The sequence below is a fragment of the Rhinatrema bivittatum genome, chromosome 4 (assembly GCF_901001135.1).
Source record: "Rhinatrema bivittatum chromosome 4, aRhiBiv1.1, whole genome shotgun sequence".
Lineage (NCBI taxonomy): Eukaryota > Metazoa > Chordata > Amphibia > Gymnophiona > Rhinatrematidae > Rhinatrema > Rhinatrema bivittatum.
The window spans coordinates 390,902,378-390,927,616 of NC_042618.1; the positions used below are offsets into that span (position 1 = coordinate 390,902,378).

Here is a 25,239-nt window from a genome sequence, read left to right on the forward strand (position 1 = left end):
GACTTTTGGCAAGTCTTGTGGGGGTCAGGAGGCCCCCCCAAGCTGGCCAAAAGTCCCTGGGGGTCCAGCGGGGGTCCGGGAGCGATCTCCTACGCTCCTGAAGTCGGGGGACAAAAAAACGAAATGGCGCCGGCGCTACCTTTGCCCTGTCATATGACAGGTCAAAGGTAGCGCCGGCACCATTTCTACAACGCACCGGAGGTCCGAGAGTAAAAGATCACACCGGGACCCTTCCTCTGGACCCCAGGTAATTTAAGGCATTTTGTGGGGGTTCGGGAGGGTGGGGGATTTATTTTAAAGGGTCGGGGTGGGTTTTAGGGATGTTTTAGTGTGCCGGTTTTCGATTTACACGATATTCACGATATTTAAAAAACCCAGACTGCGACGATCCGATTCCCTCCCCCTCCCAGCCGAAATCGATCGTTAAGACGATCGATCACACGATTCACATCTCTAATAGTTACACAATGTTAGGTTCCATATTAGGTGCTACCACCCAAGAAAGAGATCTAGGCATCATAGTGGATAACACATTGAAATCATCGATTCAGTGTGCTGCGGCAGTCAAAAAAGCAAACAGAATGTTGGGAATTATTAGAAAGGGAATGATGAATAAAATGGGAAATGTCATAATGCCTCTGTTTCGCTCCATGGTAAGACCGCACCTTGAATACTGTGTACAATTCTGGTCGCCGCATCTCAAAAAGATATGCGATGGGGAAGGTACAGAGAAGGGCTACCAAAATGATAAGGGGAATGGAACAGCTCCCCTATGAGGAAAGACTAAAGAGGTTAGGACTTTTCAGCTTGAAGAAGAGACGGCTGAGGCGGGATATGATAGAGGTGTTTAAAATCATGAGAGGTCTAGAACAGGTAGATGTGAATTGGTTATTTACTCTTTCAGATAATAGAAAGACTAGGGGGCACTCCATGACATTAGCATGTGACACATTTAAAACTAATCAGAGAAATTTCTTTTTCACTCAACGCACAATTAAACTCTGGAATTTGTTGCCAGAGGATATGGTTAGTGCAGTTAGTATAGCTGTGTTTAAAAAAGGATTGGATAAGTTCTTGGAGGAGAAGTCCATTACCTGCTATTAATTAAGTTGACTTAGAAAATAGCCACTGCTATTACTAGCAACGGTAACATGGAATAGACTTAGTTTTTTGGTACTTGTCAGGTTCTTATGGCCTGGATTGGCCACTGTTGGAAAAAGGATGCTGAACTTGAGGGACCCTTGGTTGACCCAGTATGGCATGTTCTTATGTTCTTAACATGCTACACAGTTCTCCAGGAACCAACTGGGTCAATTCCAGTAGGTTGGTGGTGGCTTGCTACCATCTATCTTGGTTACATAAATAGCCATCAAAAAAGGAAAGCAAGAGGTCACAAGTACTCATCAAAATATGCAGCTTTAGTTTTCATCTGCAGAAGGGTAGATCTTTCTGGGGAGCTTCTCACTACTTAACCTACATTTATACTGAAAATGTCAGCCTTGTATATAGCAAGCTTTTCTCATCTAAAATGACCTTCCATGCAATTTTGAAGAATATGCCATCTCATCAAAACTTTGGACAAGCTATATAAAACCAGCAAATAATGATTAGATGTTGATATAAGACGAAGGCAATCACCACTGATACAAGTGGCTTAATTAAGTTCTGAGTCAATGTGTGTGTCAACTTCATTTCCCAGACTACTGCACAATATTCTTTTTTTGGTAGAAACCAGAGCTAGGACAGAATTTCATAAAAATTATCCTTTACTCTTTTTGTAGATTCCTGCTTCCTTTATATCTTTCCTGCAATGTAGTAAGAGCAATGGAGTGAACATCATTAGTTTTGCTTAATTATCTGCTAGCTACCTTCTTATGCCATATACTTCAGGGTACCTACTGTATTGGAATGGTCTAAAATTTGAAACTGACATAAAGAACTAGACAGAGAGGATTTATCAACTAGCATAGCCATTCACCTCCTCCACCCTTACTAAGACATCAATTACTAACACCATATATAGTGGTCACTACTTCTAGAATTATACCTTGTGTTGCGATAGATGTTTATGTATTGTTTGTAGGTTTTTGTTAGAGCATGAACTATATAAAAAATCAGTTTTCCTTTATCTCTAGCTATATAGAAATAAATATGTAAATATAAAATATATATTATGTTAAGACAATTTTCAAATTATCCACATTGTTGCAAAGTCCATACATACTTTTTCCCATCAGCCTTGCAACAGTTTTCATAGGGAAAGTGCATGAGGACTTTGACTTTGGAAATTGCTGCAGGTGCAGCGTACATGCAGATACATGCACATGCTTTTTTTTTCTGCAGTAGAATTTTATTTGAAAAGTTTGTATATAGATTTGAAAAAGTTATTAATGTATACTTTCCCTACCTGACTTTACCACGCCTCTATGAACGCTTCCTCTTAATGCAACTAAAATTATGCATATTGTGGAACCACGCACAGATGTTTAAACCTCATTGAGGAAGGGAGGTTTTAGACAGTCTAGTAATACAGGCAAAACACTTTTTGTCTATGCAAATCACTTTGAAAATTGTTCTCGTGCAATATACACATTATAATTTATAGACTACTAGATTTATTTTTACCCTAATCTTTTTTCTTTCTATAAAGTTTATTAATTTGTAGATGAGTTACCAATTACCCAATTAAAGATGTAAAGAAGCATATACATTTACCATTCAAGAGAATACTGAAGGGTGGAACATTAATTAACATATATAAAATCAGAAGGTTAAAACAAGCTTCTTTAAATATTTTAAAATCATATGGGTACTCTGACATAATTATTGTACTAAGCAAAATTATTTTACTCACTTTTATAGAGATATATAATTTCTAGCCATTCTTCTAAAGGTACTGGACATCCTGAATGTCAGAATCTTGTTACTATTAAAGTGGGAGCAATTTTAGTTTTCAGATTTGGTGAGAAGAATTTGAATTACTTTCTAATTTGCTGGAACATAAATATTGTGCCCTTCACAGGGTCACTGACCTTAGTAATGATAGAGAAATGAACACATGAAAATCAATACTGACTTAGCCAGCCACTCAAAATGACTTTACAGTGCTTTTCTTCATACTGTACCACAGTGTTGTTATATTAAGATTATTCTTCCCAGAAGGAACATACTCTGTAGTTTCCTTTCCTTGATATCAAAATGTAATTGTAAGAAAATCATATAAAATATTCTGCATAGATTTGTTTTCTTAACATTTTCCCTGTTTCTAGTTTACCAGTGTATCAATTAATGAAATTCTTTTCACCATCTCAAATTAATATATCCTTTTCCCCCTTTCCCCTTCAGAAACTGTTACACAGTAGAGGTAATTTTCAAAGGAGTTACATGTGTAAATGTAAGATACTATTGTAACAATTTTCGAAAACCCACTTGTAGAGTGCATTTACAAGTGTAAAAACTCAGTTTAAGGTGCATAAATCCTTTTGAAAATTACCCCCAATATGCGTGAATTATAGCCATGTCATTAGGTGCATGTGTGTTCTTGAGACATTTCAACTGAGAAACGGAGAATACAATGGAGGAGAAGCCATAAGGCCCATTTGAGTCGGCCCAACATAAACAGCAGTTATTAGAAAAGCACAAATTTAAATCAGGAGTGTCAAACTCAGGGTCCAATGACAGGTCAGACTTGATATAAAAGGTACTGGGAAGCATCAGGCTATAAATAGCAAATTGTCAAAATTAAATATGCACAACAATATAACGTAGCAAATATAAAAACAGGTAATAAACTTAACTATTATATCAGCATAATCATAATGCCCACCTTATTTGCTGCTGCTACTGCTATTGCTTCCTAATACCTGACACCTTTTTGTTTTGACCAGTTCTCAACATCGTCTCCCCACACCCTACTGCATTGAAGCATCTCCCCTTTTACTGTTTTCCTCTCACCCTCCTGCACTGCAACATTTCCCCAAGCTCTCTCTCCCCACCCCACCTTACCTCACGCCCTGCAACATCTTCCCTTTATCGCCACATACTCTGCTTAATTTCCCATATCTTCTTCATCATACCTTGCCTGGCAGTATCCTCCACTGTACCATCACACCCCACCAGGTGGCAGCTATCCCTTTTTGCCTCCTCAGCAGAATCTATCCTTTGCTTATTTTTCTTCTCTTCTTTACTCACTTTATTGATATAGGATCTCAGGGCTGGCGATACCTTTGATTTCCAGGCTGCAGTGGCAGAAAAACACAGAAAATTATCATAGGGCCTGTGAGTTGATGCATACTCACAAGCCCTGCCATGATCCTATCTCCTGTTACATAGGAAACCCATACAGGGTTTGAAATTGTGAGACGGCATGCGAGTGCATGTTGATTTTCTGTGCTTTGCTGTTGCCCCTGTTTGAAGATTGAGACATTATCAGCCCCAACGTGGGCCGGGTGAATGAACATGGCCTGCTTGAAAAGATCTATAGGCCATCTATAGGCCATGATCTTAATGAAGAAGGTTGAACTCAATGGAACTGGTCTTCTCTTAACCTAGCCAGCTGTGTAATTTGTCATTGGTATCGTGATCTTATTACTTATTTCACTAGGCAGATTTGTTATGTAGTAAACTATGGATTGTGGAACCACCTTTTGTATTCAATACTCTTGCTTAAATTATAAATTTCCTATTTATGCAAATATTGTAATAATGGCAATATAATGGAAAAATGATTCTTTAGTAGAATTGCCTTTCATTTACCTATAACAGGGGGTTCTTTCCAATCAAATCAGCAAACATTGTGAGTGTAAATGGTCACGCCATATGGCGTGGGAAGCAAATGGTAATGCAGAAGATGAAAGAAAGTGGCCATCAAGGTCTAAGTGCAAACCTAGAGAAGAAGACAGAAAAAACAGAATTGTTTTAAAAAGGCAAGGTTAATGAGTGAGCTATATTTCACTGGAGTTGTCATATATAAAAGGCAGTGGGTAACTTGTTAAAAACAAGTCAGATGTAGAATAGAAAGATTCAGACAGTGTTAATTGCCCCATGCATTCATTGTGCTACCAAGGATAACAACAAGAAAATACCATTAGCAGTGTGACAGTTTTGGGGATTTTTTTTTAACTTTGACCATAACACCACTTGACAAGCTGTTTGTTCTCTGTTTAGAGTGAATGCCAGCTGTGGAAAGAATGGAGGCTATTTTGGGATTTTGTACTTAAAATGCAGGCTAGAGGGCAAACACCCACTGACATTTTGAAAGGTAGAGGCAGCTACATAGAAGAGTTGTTTTAGGTGTTGGATGAAAAGGAACAAGAGGAAGAAATATTTCCCTGACTTGATCATGTATTTTAGTTTTCTTACATGTTCATTCTTGTGTTTTCCTTAGCCTCCTATCCTAGTCATGACTGCTTAGGAGGCCGGTCTCTGCCCTTTCTATCACAGCAGTGTGTATAAGAGTTTTGAACTGTAAAAAGAAGGTCACGTTGCTTGCTATTTCAATCTGTTCTTGTTCTCATTCCCCCCCCCCCCACATTAAAACAGTAATGATAGCAAAAAGAAAAAAATCTGTTTTTAATTCAGTTAGTAGTTAAAACAAAATCATTAAGATCATCTTTTTGTTCATTTTTGTGGAGATACATTTCTTTGTGAAAGCTCCTCCTGAATCATCCTGTCATTTGGGGCCCTCTCAGGATACAAGCAGTTCTCCTCTGTACTTAAATGTATTTACACCAGTTTGTTTACAAGTGGTACTGAACCCAATCCAGCAATCTGTGGCTCACTGTGAAAGTTAGCCCAGGTCTGATCATACTAGATTGCTTTACCAATATCTCAGTTCAAAGTCCAGGCATAACCTGCAGCAACAGAGCTTCACATTCCCATTCCATTTTATAATTCTCAACCATTAAGTTGCCAGAACACTGGGTCTTTCCCAGCAACTTCTTTTTGAACCCCTGAGCACCAAGCCAGATATTCAAAGATGGGGCTGCATTCCAGGCTAACAGTGATCTGAGGCTGCCTCAATCTAAGCTACTCTGTGGCCTCATAAGCAATACACCGGCTTCCAATCAGATAAAACCAGTTGAAAACAGTGGCAAAGTCATGAAGTGGGCCTGAGTGGGCACAGGCCCACTCAATCAGGGCTTCCCGACACCAAACAAGGCCTGAAGAATGGGCACCGCAGACTCCATCATTGCAGTGGCTGAAGAAGGAGAGAGCCCACCAAAGCAAGGACACCACGGGAACCCATCCCCATGGCAGTAAAGAAGGCCCTGCTGAAGCAAGGCTGCCACAGGAGTCCATCCCTGAGATGGCGAAGAAGACAACCACGCTGAAGCAAGACAGTTTCCCTTTGTCAGTGAAAGAGAGGGTCTGCCAGAGCAAGGCTGCCATGGGAGCCCATCCTGCAGGACAGTGAAGAAGACCTTCCAGAGTAAGGCCACCATGGGAACCTATCCCCATAATGGCGGTACATGCATGTGAGAATGGGAGCCTGAGTATGGGTGTATGAGAATGGGATCTTGTGTGTGTGTGAGAATGGGAGCCTGGATGTGTGTTGTGTGTAAGAATGGGAGTCGTGTATGTGGTAGAGCATGTGAGAGTAAGAGCTTGTGTGTGTGAGAGAGGGAGAGGAAGGGAAAAAAATAGGAGAGAAAAAGAAGTGTGACCAAGGAGAAAGAATTAGGAAAAGACTGACAAAGGGAAGGTAGAAAAGAGAGACCAGGACCAACTGATTAGAAAAATAAAAAGATCAGACAACAAAAGTAAAAAAACAAAATATTTTGATTTTTTAGCAATTGGAATATGCCTTCTTTGGTTTGTGCATTTCTTATATTTTTATATTTTGCTCTTTAAAGTTCCACTTTTCAGAATATGGTTTAGCAGGCTTTCTATTTTGTTTTGGGGTATTTTGTATGTTTCTATTTCTAATTTATAGTCCCTTATTTCTGTATTAGTTAAGGGTCGAACTGCCTGAGTGTGATAGAGGTGTAATATTTCTGCCAGCATGTAGTTTCTCTGTGTAGGGATTTATAGCAGTCTAGCTTGTTCTGTTAACTCAGTAGGTGGTGTATTCATGTTCTAGGGCCTGGTGTATTATTTCCACTGCAGCTTTTTCATAAGGTTGCTGCTCATAGAGTCCTGAAAGTCAGTATGGCAAGGTTCTAGGTACCTTTTTTTTTTCTGCTGAGGTGACTCCTGAATTTGAATACAGTTGGGTTTTTTTTCATATTAGGTTGCAATGTGAACCGTTGTAGTTTTGCTCTACACCCATTCTTATGATTATTGCTATTTTATTGTAGTTATGATCTCTGCCTTTCTGGAAAGAGGATTCATAAAAATACATTGATATTTGTTTTATGATATGATTGTATCTGTTTGTGTTCTTTGCTTTTTACATGATATTCTTGTGTATTAACTGCAATAAATATAAAATAAATTAATACAGGTTAAAAAGGAATTTTTAATGTTGGTAAGTGCTTAAAATAGTTAAAATATTCTAAAACATTTCACTCAAGATGCATAATGGCTGTTGTAGACTAGTTATGCACCCTACCATGGGTTTCTGCTAATGCATTATTTATCAATAAGCGTACAACTAGTAAGGTTCAGACCTGTATACCTACAGTACCACCCAAGAAATCCAGACCATAGCACAAAGACCATCATCAATAAATCTCTTCCATAACCTCACATGTTCTAAGAATGGAGAATTCTCGATCCACTACTTCTCAAACCTCTCCATGTATAAATTGGCTAATGAGGGTGCCATGGTGGCACCCATGGCCGTACCAGAGATTTGTTGATAAATCTTTCAAATGTAAAAGGAAATGTTTGTCAATGCTAACCTCATAAGCTGGATGATAAAACTAGTAGGTACATAATGAGGAAGAGGTCTGGAACGCAAAAGCTCTTTTACAATTTTCATTAGTGGATCTTGAGCTTTTGACATATACAGAGATTTGAAGTCAAACGTTACAAGATATAGGGACCTACAGTCTACCTCCAAATTTTGTAAATTTTAAAAAAAAGAGTAGTGTCTCTAATATACGAATTGATGTTACTCACACAGGGCTTCAAAAAAGTGTCAACATACATTGAGAGTTTTTCCAAAACTGATTCATTGGCAGAAATCGGTCTGCCTCAGGGATTTTGTGAATCTTTATGAATTTTGGGTAATGTATAAATTGTGGTTATACGTTGATGTTTTAAATTTAGAAACTCATGTTCCTTTCTTGACAAAAAACCTGCATCCTGTGCCTATTCTGTCAAATTCTTGATCTCTTGCTGAATGTGTTTTGTGGGATCTGATTTTAACCGAATGTAAACAGAATTCTCTTCAAGTTGAGTCAGTAAATCCTTGACATAAGTGTCCCTGTCTTGGATCACAAATGAGCCCCCCTTATCTACATTCTTGATGACTATAGATTGATTTTCTTTTAAACGTTGCAATGCTGATCTTTCATCATGTGTGAGATTATTGTAACAATAAATCTCTTGTTTAAATTCATTTATTTCATATTTCTCAGTGTCCCATAGAAATACTTTTTTGTAAGTTTCTAATACTGAACCAGTTGGTCCCGGTAAACACCACTTAGATTTATCAGACTCTTGATGATTGCATATTGTCATGTGCCTGTGCTGCAAAAAATAATTTAAATGACAAAGATCGTATGAATTTCTCAAAATCTACACGAAATTAAAAAGTCATGCCTGCAGTGTGCTACAAAAGATAGACCCTTGGTCAGAACACGTTTCTTGTGTACACTTAATCAGTGTTTAGATAAATTGATTACTGCTGATTCCACGTATGTTGTCAACTTGACGATCTTGTTAATACTCTCTAATCTTGATGTAGATTGTAATCTCCCCATTGGTTCCTCCAGTTGTATCGGCCTCTGCCCCTCTTCTTTTTGTATCCCTGATCTAAAAAATGAGAAGTTTCAGGTTGAGATCTAAGCGTGCACTCTCAGGTTGAGATCTGAGTGCACTCTTCACCTTCTGATGAATTGTCAGAAGAGGATATATTGAAAGTCACATGTCTAGAATCTTTCTTAGGATGACTTTTAGACCAAGGATATATGGCACCACTTTCATAGTCCTTTTCATTACAATGAAACTTATTGAGTTTATATTTCCTAAGATCACTTCTGAAATGTTCTGTTGATTTCTCCAGTTCCTCATAATTTGAATCAAAAAGATCTGTTGCTGAGTTTTTCTTAAGCTCATTGGTTTGATGTTTTAATTCTTCAATTAGCTTTTTAGACAATTCAATCATTAAAATCATTAAATCTAACGAACATTTGTTCAGTATTGAATTCCATTTTAAAATGGAGCTTTCATGACTCTCAAGCCTCTCGGTATTTTTTTCAGTCTTGCAATATTTGCCCAGAGTAATACTCAGTACGAATCAACCGCTTATGTATGGATCAGACCATTGTGACATAGAATTTTTAGAAAAATCTTTCGGTAAAGACTAAACATCTTGGAGAACTGAATTGGCATAATCTGAACTATACCTAAATGCACTGTGCCAGACGTTAGCCATACCTGATAATTTTAGAGCAATTTCTTAATGAATGTCAGATACTGAAACTGGATGGTGAGTCTCCCTTTCAAATGGGGATCATAGAATGTAGTAGCATGTATATATAGACTTGTGTAAGTGGTTGTAGTCTTACACCTGCTTCTGCAAGGAGTCCAGACAGTTTAGCAACTCTGCTGTCATCCCTCTTCCTGCTTAAATGCCTTCCAATTTCTCCTTCAAAATATTTAATATAGGGATGACATCACTCAAGATAGCATTTCTGGACCTCAGCTCCGATGTGGCATCCTTCAAGAACTTCGGAATTTTTACCAACTGCCTTATGACTACCCAATGCGTACTATGTCCATTTCCTGAGACACATCATGAAAGGGTGTCTGTTGTTTAACTAACCTCTGCAGCGTTATATATGTGGAGTTACAGCGGGTACCAATATCTTGAATGAGATGCTTGTGAGGCATCCCAATATCATTCTGCTTTTCCCGGAGAAGCTGCCCTGCCTTCATATTTCTATGAACGTGCTCTGCTGTGTTCCTGCATTTCTGTATTAACACCTACAGATATTCATTCTCTTGGTGCATGGACTCCAGCTCCAGAACATACTTCACTACCAGGTGAAGTGTGTGTGTGCAAAACATTGGATACTCTGACGCGGTCTATACTGTGGTGTGATTGCAAGTCAGTGGAGTTGCCATTCAAAAAAGGAATTAAAAAATTTTCAGGCTCCTTAGAGCTGTTTTGATTTACCTTGTGGTTTGGACTTACTTTATTCTGCACTCTCGTGTTTGGTTATACTCTGAAAGCCCCCATAGGATATTGCCATTATCATATTTTGAACATTGTCTCTATGATGAATCCTGCTAAAGATTCATGCTCTCTCTGGTCTAGCTGCCAGCCCTCCAGCATCTGTCTAATGGATGATTGAATATTGGCTGAGGTATGGGCCTCATCTGACAACTAGGTGTGCAGCAAAGTACACAATACACCCTGATAGTTGGTCCCTGCTAGAGCTTCTGGCTGCCCCCGCCTCAGCCAGGTCCCACCAGTGTGCTATAAGAGTGTGAAGCAATTGTGGCAGTCCAGATATCACTGATGAAATGCATGCTACTTCTCTCTGCCTGTCAGAAGTGCCTGAATGTGCTTACAGCACTGTTTGTACAGGCTGATGATGATCTTTCTACTAGATGCGGCCCTGGAGGGGACTTTGTAATTTGGGACAACACCTGCAGCAAACACTTGAAACCCATGTTCTCCACTACCTACAGGGGCTGGTCATCAAAGGCAATCATTTCCCCAATGTTCCTGGTTACTACTTTTGATGCTGCCTGCCTCTTTACCTGGGATAGTGCTGCTGAACACCACCCTATTTCTTCCATAGTGAGTTCTCGCTCCTGACATATGGCAGAGGGCTGCTATTCTGCCTCCTGACTGCTGGAAAGGAGCTGTGGGTATGGGATCAGCTTGAGAAACACTCTTCCCATTTTCAAATACTTTCCTTTGACAAGAAGAAGGAGTCCCCTGATTAATACTGCCACCCTCCCCAGATGATAGTTTTAGTGGATGCTGCTTCTACAAGCGATTCAACATACTGGCATTTGTAAAATGCCCCACTGGCTTGCCTCAACTGATATCCTTGGCACCGAGCCAAATACGGGTCCTCCCTAACTTGGAAGTTCCTCCAGATCACTGATTTCTTTTGTGATCTCTTCTCTACATCCTTAGGGATGGATGCTGATACTGGAGTAGAGACAGAAGCTTGACCCTGAGAAACAATGCCAGGAGCAACAGTAGCACTCTGTGAGGCAGTGCCCCATGCTCCTCCTTAAACCAGTGCAGGACCAAGCTAACTGCCTTGTCCCCTTTAATTCCCCTTGTGAGAGAGAGCTCTCTGGGCGGGGCCCAACAGGGGAGGACTAAGAGCTGGGACCCAGGTGGGTTAGACAGACCAGGCCCAGATCTCCAGAGGAATGCAGCTCCTGTAGAATATTGCTGTCCAAACACTGAGCTGTAACGAAGGTATATGAGTACTGAAAGAAGCGGTGCTGTGAGTAATTGGGGTACACTGTCCGGAAGGCAAAGGAAGTCTACTAATGTGTCTATGTTAAAGTGACAAATAAAGATAGTGTTTTAAGAGAGGCTGGAGTCAGTCCAGGTTTGTGTCAGGGGATCACCGCTTGGTCCCACATGCTCTCTAACTGCATTGCTTGCTCTTCCTCACCATAATCTCCAGTTTTCTTTCTCTCCTCATCACTGACGTAGAAGCTAAGATGCTAGTAACTAATCTTCCAAAACTTTCTTCAGCTAATAGCTCTCCAATTTCTACTTCAGGGAATCCGGTAAATGGAGATTCTTAAGATTCAGATGATGCTGACAGTACTGTTATCACTTCCTCATCAATGTTAACTAAGGAAAAGCACACTGCTGGTTTTTGGGATTTGCACTTCTATTTGCACTGCCCTGTTTCTGTCTGCCTTAGATTGCTGGCCATCCTTTGTCTTGCCTCCAAAAAAGAAGAGAAACAGATGTGATGGTACAGCCTCTATTTCAATTTATTCTGGCTGAATCTGCCTGCCTCTCTTGCCATTTTGAATTTGAAAACAGTCTTTTTTTATTTTAGGTGGGGGGGGGGACTCCCTGTTATAGTGCCACCTTTGCCAACAACATTTTTCCCTCAACCTCTGGCTGTCCCTAGCATAATATAATTTAATTTGTCACTGCAATGCTAGTGGGGATTGTGATAATGAGGATTTTTTTCTTTATTAGTTGTAATGGAACTGACTGGGTATGCACCACCTACTGTATCACTCTGTGTGAGGGTGAACTACACACACAGACACAATACAGATTCATCCTGTTCACTAGTTCACGCAGCACAACTGAAACTGCTTTGTTCAGGGCTCACTGCTCACAGGCTTCACAAAACAAATTGGCAGCCTACCTACTATGCTGCTTTTCTGACTGCAGTCTCTATGCACTGCTCACCTCACTGGACTGGTCTCTGCCTACCCAAACAGAGTAGAACAAAACATACTCTCTATACTGGCAGTGCTGGTCCACTGAAACTGGTTTCCAATCTCTCCCACCCACAGAATAACCCTATCAGCATCCTCCCCCAGAGGAGAAGAAAATCTGCTGCAAACTGACACTGCTGGCAGTCTGGCATATGCCTTCCTTTGTTAGTGGATGTGAGATCAGTGCAGCTGTGTACAGCAGTCAAAAATATTTTTTCTAATCTTTTGCTGAAAGAGAACATTTGAACACACTGTGAAGCTCAATCTTCCCAAACAAAAGTCTCAGGAGAAATGCATACAGTCCTCACACATGCTCAGACCCCAAGATCAGCATCACTGGATCCAGAGAGCAGCGATGGGCTAAATAGAAAAAAAAATAGTTTTGCTCTATATTGGTTGGGTGGTCTCCTTGCCGATATGTCCTGTCCACTCTGACAAGACTGTGAGGTCACACATGACTTGTTGCTATACTTTCACATGATCTCCCCTTTGAATCCTACAGCCCCATAGACTTTAATGGCCCATAGGAATCAATGAGAACTAAACAAATGAATGTTTCATTCATGGAATGGACTCCAAGAATGAAACAGATGGGGGTCCATTCATTTTAGATGTGCCATTCCTTTTAAATAAATGTATAGCTATACAATTTATTCATATGAATTGAACTCATTGAATTGCTGGTAGAAAAATACACAGACTGACACAACATCCTCCACAACTCTTCATTGCAGGAGATACTTGATGTTGAGAATATCATTGCTTTCTTATCACTTCATTTCTCTGTAAAAATCATTTTTCATTCTGGCTTTCCAAGACTTTGACTAACTTTAAAATAGGAGCAATCCAAATTTTGGACTGGTTCCTGCTTATTACAGTCACAGGACTCTTTGGAAGCTAAGCTCAACACCTTTCTCTCTGATTTCTATCAGAGAAACATCTGACAGCTTCAAATTGAAACATTTCTTTCAAGGTCTCCACATTGCCACCTACTAGAAGAAGCCACTAACTGCACTTACTATACTGGAATATTCTCTATTCCAGGGAACATAGTTATGCCTTGCTAAGTCAATGTGCTCTCTACTAGAGATGAGCCCCAGCTAAACAACTTTTTTCTGAAATTTAGTGAACTTTCTAAAGTTATACCCAGTTAATTCAGGATGAATTTGTGGTGGAATTCTTCACCACTAAATATTACCTTGATTGGAGTCTGAGCCATCTTATCCATATGAATTGCCATAGTTACTGACTTTGTTGGATTCAGCTGTGCTGCAACATTGATTATGGATGCACAAGGGGGAGAGAAGGTCATCTTCTTTTGGATTGAGTTAATTGTTAGGAAAATAGAAGGTTAGATTTGATAAATCTTTAGTAGTCTTCCACTCTAGCCCACAGTATAGCTCTCCTTAATTATTCAGCTGGTAAAATACAAGGGCATATGGCAGCATGAGGAGTCTGAGTGGAATATTACTCCTACCACCCAAGTATTCGTTATTGCTTCTGCAAAGGAATTTTACCAGCCTGTACATTTAGAATCAGAAAAGACCAGCTAAATAAAAAAAAAGAAAAGAAATAATCTCATCTGCTTTATAGCTTTTGGTTTGTCACACTTTTCACTTCCCGTTAACCTTCCCCCTCCCTCTGTGTGCATTCTTCTTTCACCATACAGTACAAGAAGACAATGCCTTTTACAGTTTTATGATCTTGACTGTGAGCAGATTATTCACCAAAGAAAAACTTGCCTAATTGATAAGAAAAAATGTAAGCCTGCTGAGATACATATAGTTTGCATTCAAATAAGCTATTTTGTTGTCTAAAGATGCTTCCCTGGGTTGATCATTCATTATGTGGTTCAAAATATTTAAAAAAGAGGAAAGAAGTAGTTGAAATGTAGATTGCTTAATGCAGTGTGTATTTAATATAACAGTCATGCATTATTCAGCTCTTTAATTTGAATAACATTGAATTCGCATTCCTGCCTCGTCCTATCCATTGACGAGCAATTAATTATTAAGATACAATATCACCAGCATATGTGCAAGGATCCTTGATAATAGAAACTAAACTTTATTTTTCTTTAGCTTTTTGATGCAAGAATAATGTATTTATTTATTTAAGAGTTTTTATATACCGTCATTAAGTTATTTACCATCATAACGGTTTACAATAGGGCACCTATATCATATCATTTTATCATATAAATTAAAATCCTTAATTTTCTTAATTTTCTAGATATGCAGAACTAGAATCTAGATTATACTGCTCTCCCCCAGCATGCTCAGACAAGGTACTTACTGGGGAGTAATATGGTATTTACTGGTGACTAATAGGGTAGAATTTTTCTTGCCCTTGGAAAGTGGTACCTCATAAAAATTATTAGCATTCAACAAAATTTCTGCTAAACTTGTTTTTGTTTTTTTTTTTTTCATTTTCCATGCATTATTTTTCATACTTAATTAAATCTGGTAGTCCTATATGTATGTTACTAGAATTCTGCTTATGCACATCATAGTAAAATGGAAAGCTGATTTAAAGAAAAAACTGTAATTCTATATACTACAAATTCTTTTATTTTTTTGGGGGTTTTTAATTCTTTTAAGTACTCTGAATCTCTGGGAGTAGCCATGTTAGAAAGTCACAGATTATCTCATACTCGCTGGATCTGGATGGTCCACATTAACTGTAATGTGGCACTCCTTATGCACTGCATAGCTGTAATGTTACATAATGTATGCTTTATAAACCAGATTATGTTCCATATATCAGGTGATGTGTGACAGTAGGAGCTAATTACTAAAATGCATTAAAAACATGCATTGCAGCAGTACATTTAACAAACTATATACTGAAGGGCAATAAAACATAGGGACAGTAATGTTTAAACAGGCACGAGGGCACACATGCATTCGTTAGCCCACACCCACGGACTTGGCCATGTTATAACATACGCATGTAGATGCGCATGTTATAAAATAACCTGAACACACGCACATGTGCGTGCAATTTTAAGTGGAAATGTGCCTATGCGCAGAAATGCTTCTGAAAAGTAAGTCAGGGAGTTTAAGACACGTACACCAATGCCATTACCAGTTCTCCCAGTTCATTCCAAGTTCACCCATGTAAGACTAGGACTTCCAAACCCCACAGTTTAATAGCCTCCTTTCACCCCTGTTAGCCCAGACCCTTAAAATCCCACCAATCGATTTGTCTTTATTTTATAACTTGCATGTCATCTATAGCAGAAGTAAAGTTACATGACAGGGGACCCTGGCACGCTGCTGTGCACATAAGTATTTAAGCGCTAATTTTAATGTGAAAGTCAGGAATGCCCAGCCCCACCGTATTTTTTGCTTTTATTTGTGCGCATACATGGGTGGGTTTTAAAATATGCTTGGTGTACGCCAGACGAACATATTTACGTATCTCCCAGCTTTTAGTGCCCGCTGGCCTTTTAAAATTCACCTGTTACTGAATAGTATGTAAAAAGTGGTTTTACCATGGCTGGTAATAGATGTGTTATCTGTGGAGGTAATGCATCAGTGTTATCAGCCATGGCAATGCTAACCTGACTACTCTCTCCAGAAACAGGAAGGGTCCTCCATAGCAAAACATTCTCTTCGCATTTAGGACAAGCAAACTTCCCTAGGCCTGCCTCTCCCAACTAGTCCCTCTCCCCCATGAGAGCTTTCAAGGGACTCTGAGCCCTGATGTCTCTTCTAACTTGCCTTTCCCCCTCCCTGGTCTTCCTTTGACTCCTGCCTACTCCATTCAGTGCGGCAGAAAGATCCTGTTGTGGGCATTAGGGATTCCTTCTCCCTTTTGCCCTGCTCGCACTGAAGCTGAAGATAGTGCTGGCTGACCTGACCGTTTTCTTTATCCCAGGCACATGCATGGCATAGGAAAATATCAGATCAGCCAGCACTTTAGAGTGAGTAGAGCACTAGGAAGTGGGGATCTTTCCTGCCTCTAAACAGTTTATTGTATCACCCGCTAATAAATGTCTCAGAGCGGGATACAAAAAAAAATAGAAAATAATGCGCAATCATATTTCACAGTAAAATTAAAAGATAAAAAACAAAAACAAAACAGTAACAACCAATATCACAAAATAAAAGATAACACGTAATTAATACATAATACAATACATTCAGGTCTCAACTCTGCCCCATTCCAATCTAAAATTCTTGTTTCTGCTGCATCGGATGGGGTAGGCAGGGGCAGAGAGTACCGGAGTATATGTGTATGAGGGGGGGTGGAGGGGAGATACAAAATCCCAGAATGTAACTTATCAAATTTAAAAAACTTCTTAATTGCACAACTTTTAATTGGTATAGAGTTATTTCTATTTGCTATGTGTATTTTTTACATAATACAAAGTATTCAAAGGGTACATATTTCTTAACACCTTTCCCCTCATGAAAACGAGTTGTCTTGCTTATAATTTCATCAGTAGGAAAACTTAGCAGATGATGTTATCAACTGAAAAAAAGGAGAAGAAAGCTGAAATGTTTCATTTACAGTATGTGTGGGCAGAATGTTATACAGTAAGTCAAACATAGGCTTGAACTGAGTTAAAGCAGACAACTGAATAAAATTCATCATGTGTTTTTCAAAGTTTATTGTGAGCCAGATTAATAAAATGCATTAAATGTGCATTGAATTTCAGTGCACATTTTCTGTATTCACTTGTTAATTAAAAGTTAACTCCTGAATTAGTAAGCCAATGGTATCCATTTTAATACAACAGGAGTTTTTTATGCTAACCCAAAAATGTGCACATACAAAATTGCTTAGTGTACATAAACAATTTTCTACACACATCATGTTTATATGCACAAAACATGCTGAAAATCTGATTTGGTTCTGTACATAAATTCCCGAGTGCAAGTACCCTGGCAGCTTAAATTCCAGGTTCAGCCTAGAAACTTTACTCCTCCCCTGACCTGGAGTTACATTTCCAGCATAAAGAAAATATATTTTACATCATTAAGAGTAACAGAACGGTTTTATATACCAAATGCAATCTAATGAAGTGTCCATTTTAATCATAGTGAATTTAGATTTTATGTCTCCACAAATTGTACAACTTACTACATAAAGCCTCCAAAACATTATAGGAAAATGACCTGCAAAACAGAGTTGTTTTTAACACACACAAGACAAAGTAATAAGGTGCATGTGAACCGGTGCTCCTCCATGCAAATTCCAAGTTAGTCAAGGCATTAGCTATTTCTCTCCAGTGCAGGATCATGCATAAGCCTGATTTTATTCTTTAGTATAACAAAATAAATTACTTGCAAATGCTCGGAACAGAATTCTGTTCATTGCATTAATTGGAAATTTTGATCACATCTCTAGTTAATGGACAAAGTATTAACTATAACAGATTTAGGGTAAAAATAATCCAAAAATATAACTGATATTGTGGTGCTAATGTTTTATATTTATTGTTAGATACTATTTTAAATATTCAACAATTATAATGAACTCTCTCTTTCGGTAAGCACCTGGTCCAGCCCTTGTTACCCTTCGCTGATAACATTTCTAAGACAGTTTTAGATTCTGTGTTGCCAACAAGCCTGTAAGAGTTCCATTGATGGGGACAAACAATGAGAAGGGAGATGGCAGATGTCCAGATTGTGAGACTTTGTGCCAATGGGATACAAGAAAACAGGTGATGTGGGAAAGTGAGATATATTACCCAGAGATGTTGTTCATCATATTAAACAATATAGGGGCTTATGCAATAAAGCATGGTGTATATGTTAAGGCTATTGAGCACACACTAAATAAACATGTTATGCAAGTTGGCCTTAACATGAACAGTAAACTAATGTGAAAAGATATTAGCATGTGCATACTTAAATGTGCATGTATGTCCATGTAAAGAAGGGGCATCACATATAAATGAGGTATTAGCGTTTGCACAGTAAATTGTCTGGTATTCTCTCTCTCTCTTCCTATCAGTTAGGGTCAAATTGCCACTGCCAAAATTTTAACACCTACCTTGAACCAAGTATTCACTAAACAACAACCAAACCTCTGTCCCCTTCCAAGAAATTCATTAACTACCAACCATCAAGGGAACTCCCTGATGTGTGGTAATGTGCAGTTGCTATATGTGAGGAAACCACTCTGTGGTCATTTAATAGCTACCGAGAAAGATTTCTAAAGATTTAACTATAGGTACTTCAGAATTATTGGTACCATGAAGTGGTAAGACAAATTCCTCCAAAGTCCCTGAAGCAGACAAGCAGTTGTCGAAACACGGCCGATGTCAGGCAGGTGGCTTCGACCTCAGTGAAGCGGCAAGAGTTTGTCTAGAACCGATAAGTACTTGTATAAAGGAGGGAGAACGCTGAATAAGGTCAAGCTGATCGCCAGGGGGAGGACACTTACTCGAAATGAAGCACATGGTTGTTTTATGAACGAGAAGTACATAGTTGAATTACAAAACACAAAAAATAATAAAAAATATATGCAAAATAAAGTATTTGAAGAATTAAGTCAGGAGCTATTAAATGAGAGACTCACAGAGTGGTTTCCTCACATATAGCAACCGCACATCACCACACATCAGGGACTTCCCTTGATGGTTGGTAGTTGAACCAAGTATTAACAATTTTAGCATGCATACTGCTGAAAACGCTCAGCTACCAGCAAGCATTGTCAACACTACCATGGCTTTATTGTTTCTAATAAAGGACCATGCCACAAGCTGCTATCAAATAGTTTGGTTCTCATCATTGTTGCAATCTTTGATAACCTTTTGACCTTGGGATTGGTAGACACTCATTCCATGCAACCTAATCTCATAAACAAAGGGGTAGATTTTAAGAAAGTACACCTTCGCGTATTTTTGTTGGCGCACCAGGCGCAAACAAAAGTACGCTTGATTTTAGTAGATACGCGCGTAGCCGCGCGTATCAGCTAAAATCCAGGATCGGCGCGCGCAAGGCTGCCAATGTCGTGTAGCCGGCGCGCGCCAAGCCGCGCAGCCTACCGCCGTTCCCTCCAAGGCCGCTCCGAAATCGGAGCGGCCTCGGAGGGAACTCGCTTTCGCCCTCCCCTCACCTTCCTCTCCCTTCCTCTATCTAACCCACCCCCCCCCCCGGCCCTATATAGACACCCCCCCTACCTTTGTCGGGGGATTTACGCCTCCCGGAGGGAGAAGTAAATCCCCGCGCGCCAGCGGGCCGCTAGCGCGCCGAGACGCAACCTGGGGGCGGTTCCGGAGGGCGCGGCCATGCCCCCGGACCGCCCCGGGCTGAAACCACGCCCCCGGGCCCACCCCCAAAACGCCACGTCCCGTCCCCAAAACGCCGTGCCGATCCAACACGCCCCCCGACACTCCCCCCTCAAAAAACCCCGGGACTTACGCGAGTCCCGGGGCTCTGCGCGCGCCAGTAGGCCTATGGAACATAGGCGCACCGGCACGCAAGGCCCTGCTCGCGTAAATCCGGGCGGATTTACGCGAGCAGGGCTTTTAAAAACCGTCCCACAGGGTTTAAGCTAAAATTGAGGATAGAGCCTTCTTTGCCTTTTGGCTGAGTAAGACTAAAAGCTGTTGAATATTGGGGTTAAAACTGTCACCTGACCCTGCTGGGAGCAACGTGTTATAACATCCATTGCCAAAGCAGGATAATGAAACCTCTTCCTTTTAAAAAGAAAAAATTTAAACTGTCCTTGATGTGTTCATGCTATATAGCAATAGTATTTTTGGATTAACATGGAGAATAATAGCATGGACATACTATTGGGGAAATGCTTTACCATGTACACTCTAAAACGTTTATTGCATAGGCTGGTAAGTGACGTTTTAACAGGCACTAAAAGATTTTTAGCAAACATATTGCAATGGCCCCATGTTCTATCAAGGTCTGTTAAATTATCAGTGAGTACAGTCTTCAAATCAAAGATCATCAGTTATGGTGAACTAGTTCTCTCTCTGCCTAACTTTTTTCTTTCACCCATGTTTCTGTATTTTGACCATGTCATCATCCCAGATAGCTCTCTGCTTGCCTGTATTTATTTATTTATTTATTTATTTATTTATTTATTTATTTATTTTGTCCTTTATTGTGCCATACAGTATAAAATTAGCTAATTTTCCACTAGAACCACTTAGTATATGATATATAAACTATAATAAATCAGGCCCACAACATCCAAGTGAATGGATCTCCTAATCTTTTATTGTAAAAAAAAAAAAAAATCCATTTAAAACTTACAAGAGTTTTCTGTGTTTTTCTTCCCACAGAGAAAGAAACCTTCTTGGATCCCTTTGTATTGAGGGATCTACTACCAGCATCACTGGGAAGTTATTACCGTTATACTGGTTCACTGACAACCCCTCCATGTAGCGAGATTGTGGAGTGGATAGTTTTTAGCCGGCCTGTTCCAATTTCTTACCATCAGGTAGGTTCTAACTGACAGCAAAGCACAAATTGTACGTTAGCTTCTTAAAATATATATATATTCATAAATATGTCATGAACTGCCGCCAATTTAAAGATTGTGATCTCTTTGCAATCCAAGTATCTACTTTGTTTTTGGGGGTGATGGTGAACCGTGACACATCTTGAGAGCGCAATTTAGAAGGAAAGATAAAAGTATTTTTCTGTACTCTCCAGCCACAAGGGAGAGAGTGGCATGGCCATAGATGTTCCCCTTTGGTATTATGGAGTAACAGCTATGGTGCTGTTTCTCATTCCCAGACCATCCTGGTTCTGACAGGTTTTTAAAAAGCCTTGCCCTGTGGGGTGTTCCATGAGTCCCTCCAGGCACAGACTGATGAGAAGGAGGTGGTGCTTTAAATGTAAATCTTAGATGCTGTATTTATTTATTTATTTATTTATTTTTACTTCTGGTCTTTAGGGTCTAGTTGAGCCTCTGTAAGATGACCCAATTGGAAGGGTTGTTTTTTTTCCTTATGGTTTTTCTTTTACTATTGTACCAGTATTTTTAGCTGTATCCTGGGAAGGCCATACTGTGGAGAAGGATGCTGTAAGGTTTAGTGCAACATTTTTCTTCACATGCAAAAGTCTTAGTTTTGATGGAAACCTCCAACCTCTAATAATAAAAGTTAAACGTATGGTCCTGCACTACACATTTTTCATTTTTACTGTTTTTCCATTTATCATCACATTGTATTATTAATTAGACAGGCCAGGGCATGAAATGCCTCAGATTCACCGAAAAGATAAATGCTATAGTGACCTAAAGTGTAGCACTGTCTCTCACAAACATACCCTATTGAATCATATTGTAATTACAATGGGCTCTGCTGCTTTTTAGCTGCCTTGCATGCATCCATTTATGGAAAAGTAGCATGTGTCATGATAGAATAATTTGCAGTCCTATTACACAGATTTTAGGAAAATTTGTCTTTTGTAGCTATTGTTTTAATAACATTTCTTTCTTCTTGTAGTTGACTGCTGTTTCTTTATAGCATGAATAGATTTCTCCTTTTTTCTTTTGTGTTAATGTTTGTAGGGATCAGGGGAGACATGTTTCACATACATCAATTTGCTTCTTAAACTTTTCATTTAAACTTTTAACTTGAAATGGCACCAGTTCAACTGCAGTCCAAATCGTGACTTCATAAGTTAGAAGACAATTTTAAAAAACAAAAAAATCTGTCATCTTTGAGCTTCCAGAATTAATTATTTGCTTTCAATTTTTAAAAGAACTTAATTCTTCCGAAACATGCCAAATTGGCAGCACTGGAAACTCTTGTCCTTTATAGAGAAAAATGAGAACAGCATGGGTGGCAGCAGCAGAACGCCTCCCAACCTGCCTCACCAATATGCTTCAACCCAGTACTAAAGGTACCATCTTTAGGACACGAGGATAGTTCAGCCCTCATCTAGCTTCAGTCCTTATGTGCTGCTAAAACTAAAGAAAATATGATCATTGATGCCAACCAATATATTTTATGCAATTTGGACATTAGTTCACCAGGAACCTTTTTGAAGCCACTGCCTCATTATTTTTCTGTTTATTGAAGAACAGAAAGCTGTAAAGGAAAAATTTACATTCATATTGTAAAAATCGAGCATAGACTCTTAAAACTATACATGCCATTATCGCAAATGAAGTACACTCAGTGACATTTATACAAAAAGACTAATGTAACCAACAATGACTGAAAAGTTGTATACTATATATTGGAATTGGTTTATATAAAGATTTAATCACTTTGAATACAAAAGACCAAGATATGATATTATGAAATACTGTTCTACTATAGGTATAATGCACCATAGAATATAAACAAAAATAAAGATATATCATAACATAACTTTCAAATTTCTTAATATGAATACAAATTGAAGCCATCATATTTATCAGACTGAGCTGTTTTTGTTTTTGTTTTTTTTCAATTAAATTGCTACAAGGAATAAACCCAATTTACTAAGGCCTTTAAATGTAAAAAATGATATGTAGTGTATATTAGTTGACAAATTTGTGAGGCAAGACTTCCCTTGGCTAAATCCATGTTGGCTTTGTCTCATTAAACTATGTTTATCTATATGTTCAGCAGTTTTGTTCTTTATGGAAGTGTCTACCATTTTACCTGGCACAGTTGTCACTCACCAGTCTGTAATTTCCTGGATCACCCCTTGATCCCTTTTTAAAAATTGGCATTACATTGGCAACCCTCCAGTTTTCCATTACCATGGATGATGATATTGATAGTTTACAAATTTCTAATAGCAGGTCCGCAGTTTCATTTCTCAGTTTTTTCAGCACTCTGGGATGCATGCCATCTGATCCAGATGATTTGCTACTCTTTAGTTTTTCAATGTGCCCTAGTACATCTTCCAGGTTTACTGAGGTTTATTTCAGTTCCTCTGAATTATCACCTTTGAATATCATTTCTAGCATGGATATACCTTGCATCTTCCTCGGTGAATACTGAAGCAAATAATTTTTTTGTCTCTCTGCTATGGCTTTGTCATCTCTTAAGTGCTTCTTTTACCCATTGATCATCTAACGGTCCAACTGACTTCCTCGCAGGCTTTTTACCTCGAATGTACCTGAAAACGTTTGAGTTTTTGCTTCCACAGCAAGCTTCTTTTTAAATTCTCTCTTCCCCTTTATCAATGCTTTGCATCTAACTTGCAGTGCTTATGCTGTTTCCTGTTTTCTTTATTTGAATTCCTTTTCCATTTCTTGAAAAATGTTTTTTAAGATATTATAGCCTCTCTCACCTCACCTTTCAACCATGCCAGTAGCTGTTTAGCCTTCTTTCCATCTTTTCTAATACGTGAAATACATCTGCTCTGGGCTTCCAAGATGGTATTTTTAAACATCCATGCCTGAGCTAAACTCTTAACCTTTGCAGTTGCTCTTTTCAGTTTTTCCCCATTTTATCATAGTTACCTTTTTGAAGGTTAAATGCTGTTGTAGTAGGGTTTTTTTGTTGTTTTTTTTTGCACTCCCTTCAGTTAAGTCACATTTGATAATGTTGTAATAACTATTGCCAAGAGGCTCCAACACTGTTACTTCTTGCACTAAATCCTGTGTTCCAGTAAGGATTAGATCTAAAATAGTTTCCCTATTGTTGGTTCTTGTACCAGCTGCTCTATGAAGCAGTCATTATTTCATCTAGAAACTTTACTTCTCTAGAATGTCCTGATGTAATATTCATCCAGTCAATACTGGGGTAATTGAAATCACTCATTATTACTGTGCTGCTGATTGTTAGCTTTCCTAATTTCTTTTAGCATTTCATTGTCTATTAGTTCATTCTGGCCAGGTGGATGGTAATATACCCCTATTACTATGTTATTCCCTTTTTCAGCTGGAATTTATATCCATAAAGATTCAACATTGCATTTTGTTTCCTGCAGAACTTTTATCCTCTTTGATTCAAAGCTCTCTTTAACATATAGTGTGCCCCCTCCACCAGTTTGATCCATCCTATCATTTTGATATAATTTGTACCCTGGTATCACAGTATCCCCATTGGTTATCCTCCTTCCACCAGGTCTCTGAGATGCCAATTATATCTACCATCCAGTGCTATACGCTCTAATTCTCCCATTTTATTTTTTAGACTTCTAGCATTTGTATATAGATATTTCAAAGTATGTTTTTTGTTTGTATTAACAACCTGCTTATCAGTTGACAGGGTAATTTGGAATCTTTCTTTACTTAAAATCAACTGGTTTCCTTTGGTATTTATTGCAACATCTCTACTGGGATGCCCTACTTTCCTTGTTCTCTTAGTATCCTTCAAAGATACGTCATTCCAAACCTTACACTTCTGAACGACTATCTGCTTTCCCACATCATCTAGTTTAAAAGCTGCACTATCTTCTTTTGAAAGAGTGCCAGCACCCTGATTCCATTCTGATTAAGGTAGAGCCCATCCTGTCAGAAAAGCCCCTCCCCCAAAACAATCTAACAAATCTAAAACAGTCTTCCTTGTGCCATCATCTCTGCATTGAGACTTTGGAGCTCTGCCTGCCTCTTGGGTCCTGCAAGTGGAACGGGGAGCATTTCTGAGAATGCTACCTTGGAAGTTTTGGATTTCAGCTTTCTACCTAAAACCCTAAATTTGGCTTTCAGAACCTCCCTCCTGCACTTTCCAATGTCATTGTTACCACATGTACCAAAACAGATGGTTCCTCCCCAGCACTATCTAAAATCCTATCTATGTGATGTGTGAGGTCCCCA

The 25,239-nt window shown here is 39.0% G+C and overlaps 1 protein-coding gene across 3 annotated transcripts in view; it reads left to right on the forward strand.

The window, feature by feature from the left end:
- Nucleotides 1–25,239, forward strand: part of PTPRG (protein tyrosine phosphatase receptor type G) — a 1,221,857-nt gene that overhangs the window by 864,409 nt on the left and 332,209 nt on the right. For all 3 annotated transcript variants that reach the window (XM_029601001.1, XM_029600999.1, XM_029601002.1), the window contains exon 7: nt 20,813–20,970. In XM_029601001.1, coding sequence (XP_029456861.1) covers nt 20,813–20,970 — 158 coding nt within the window. The remainder of the gene's footprint in view (nt 1–20,812; nt 20,971–25,239) is intronic.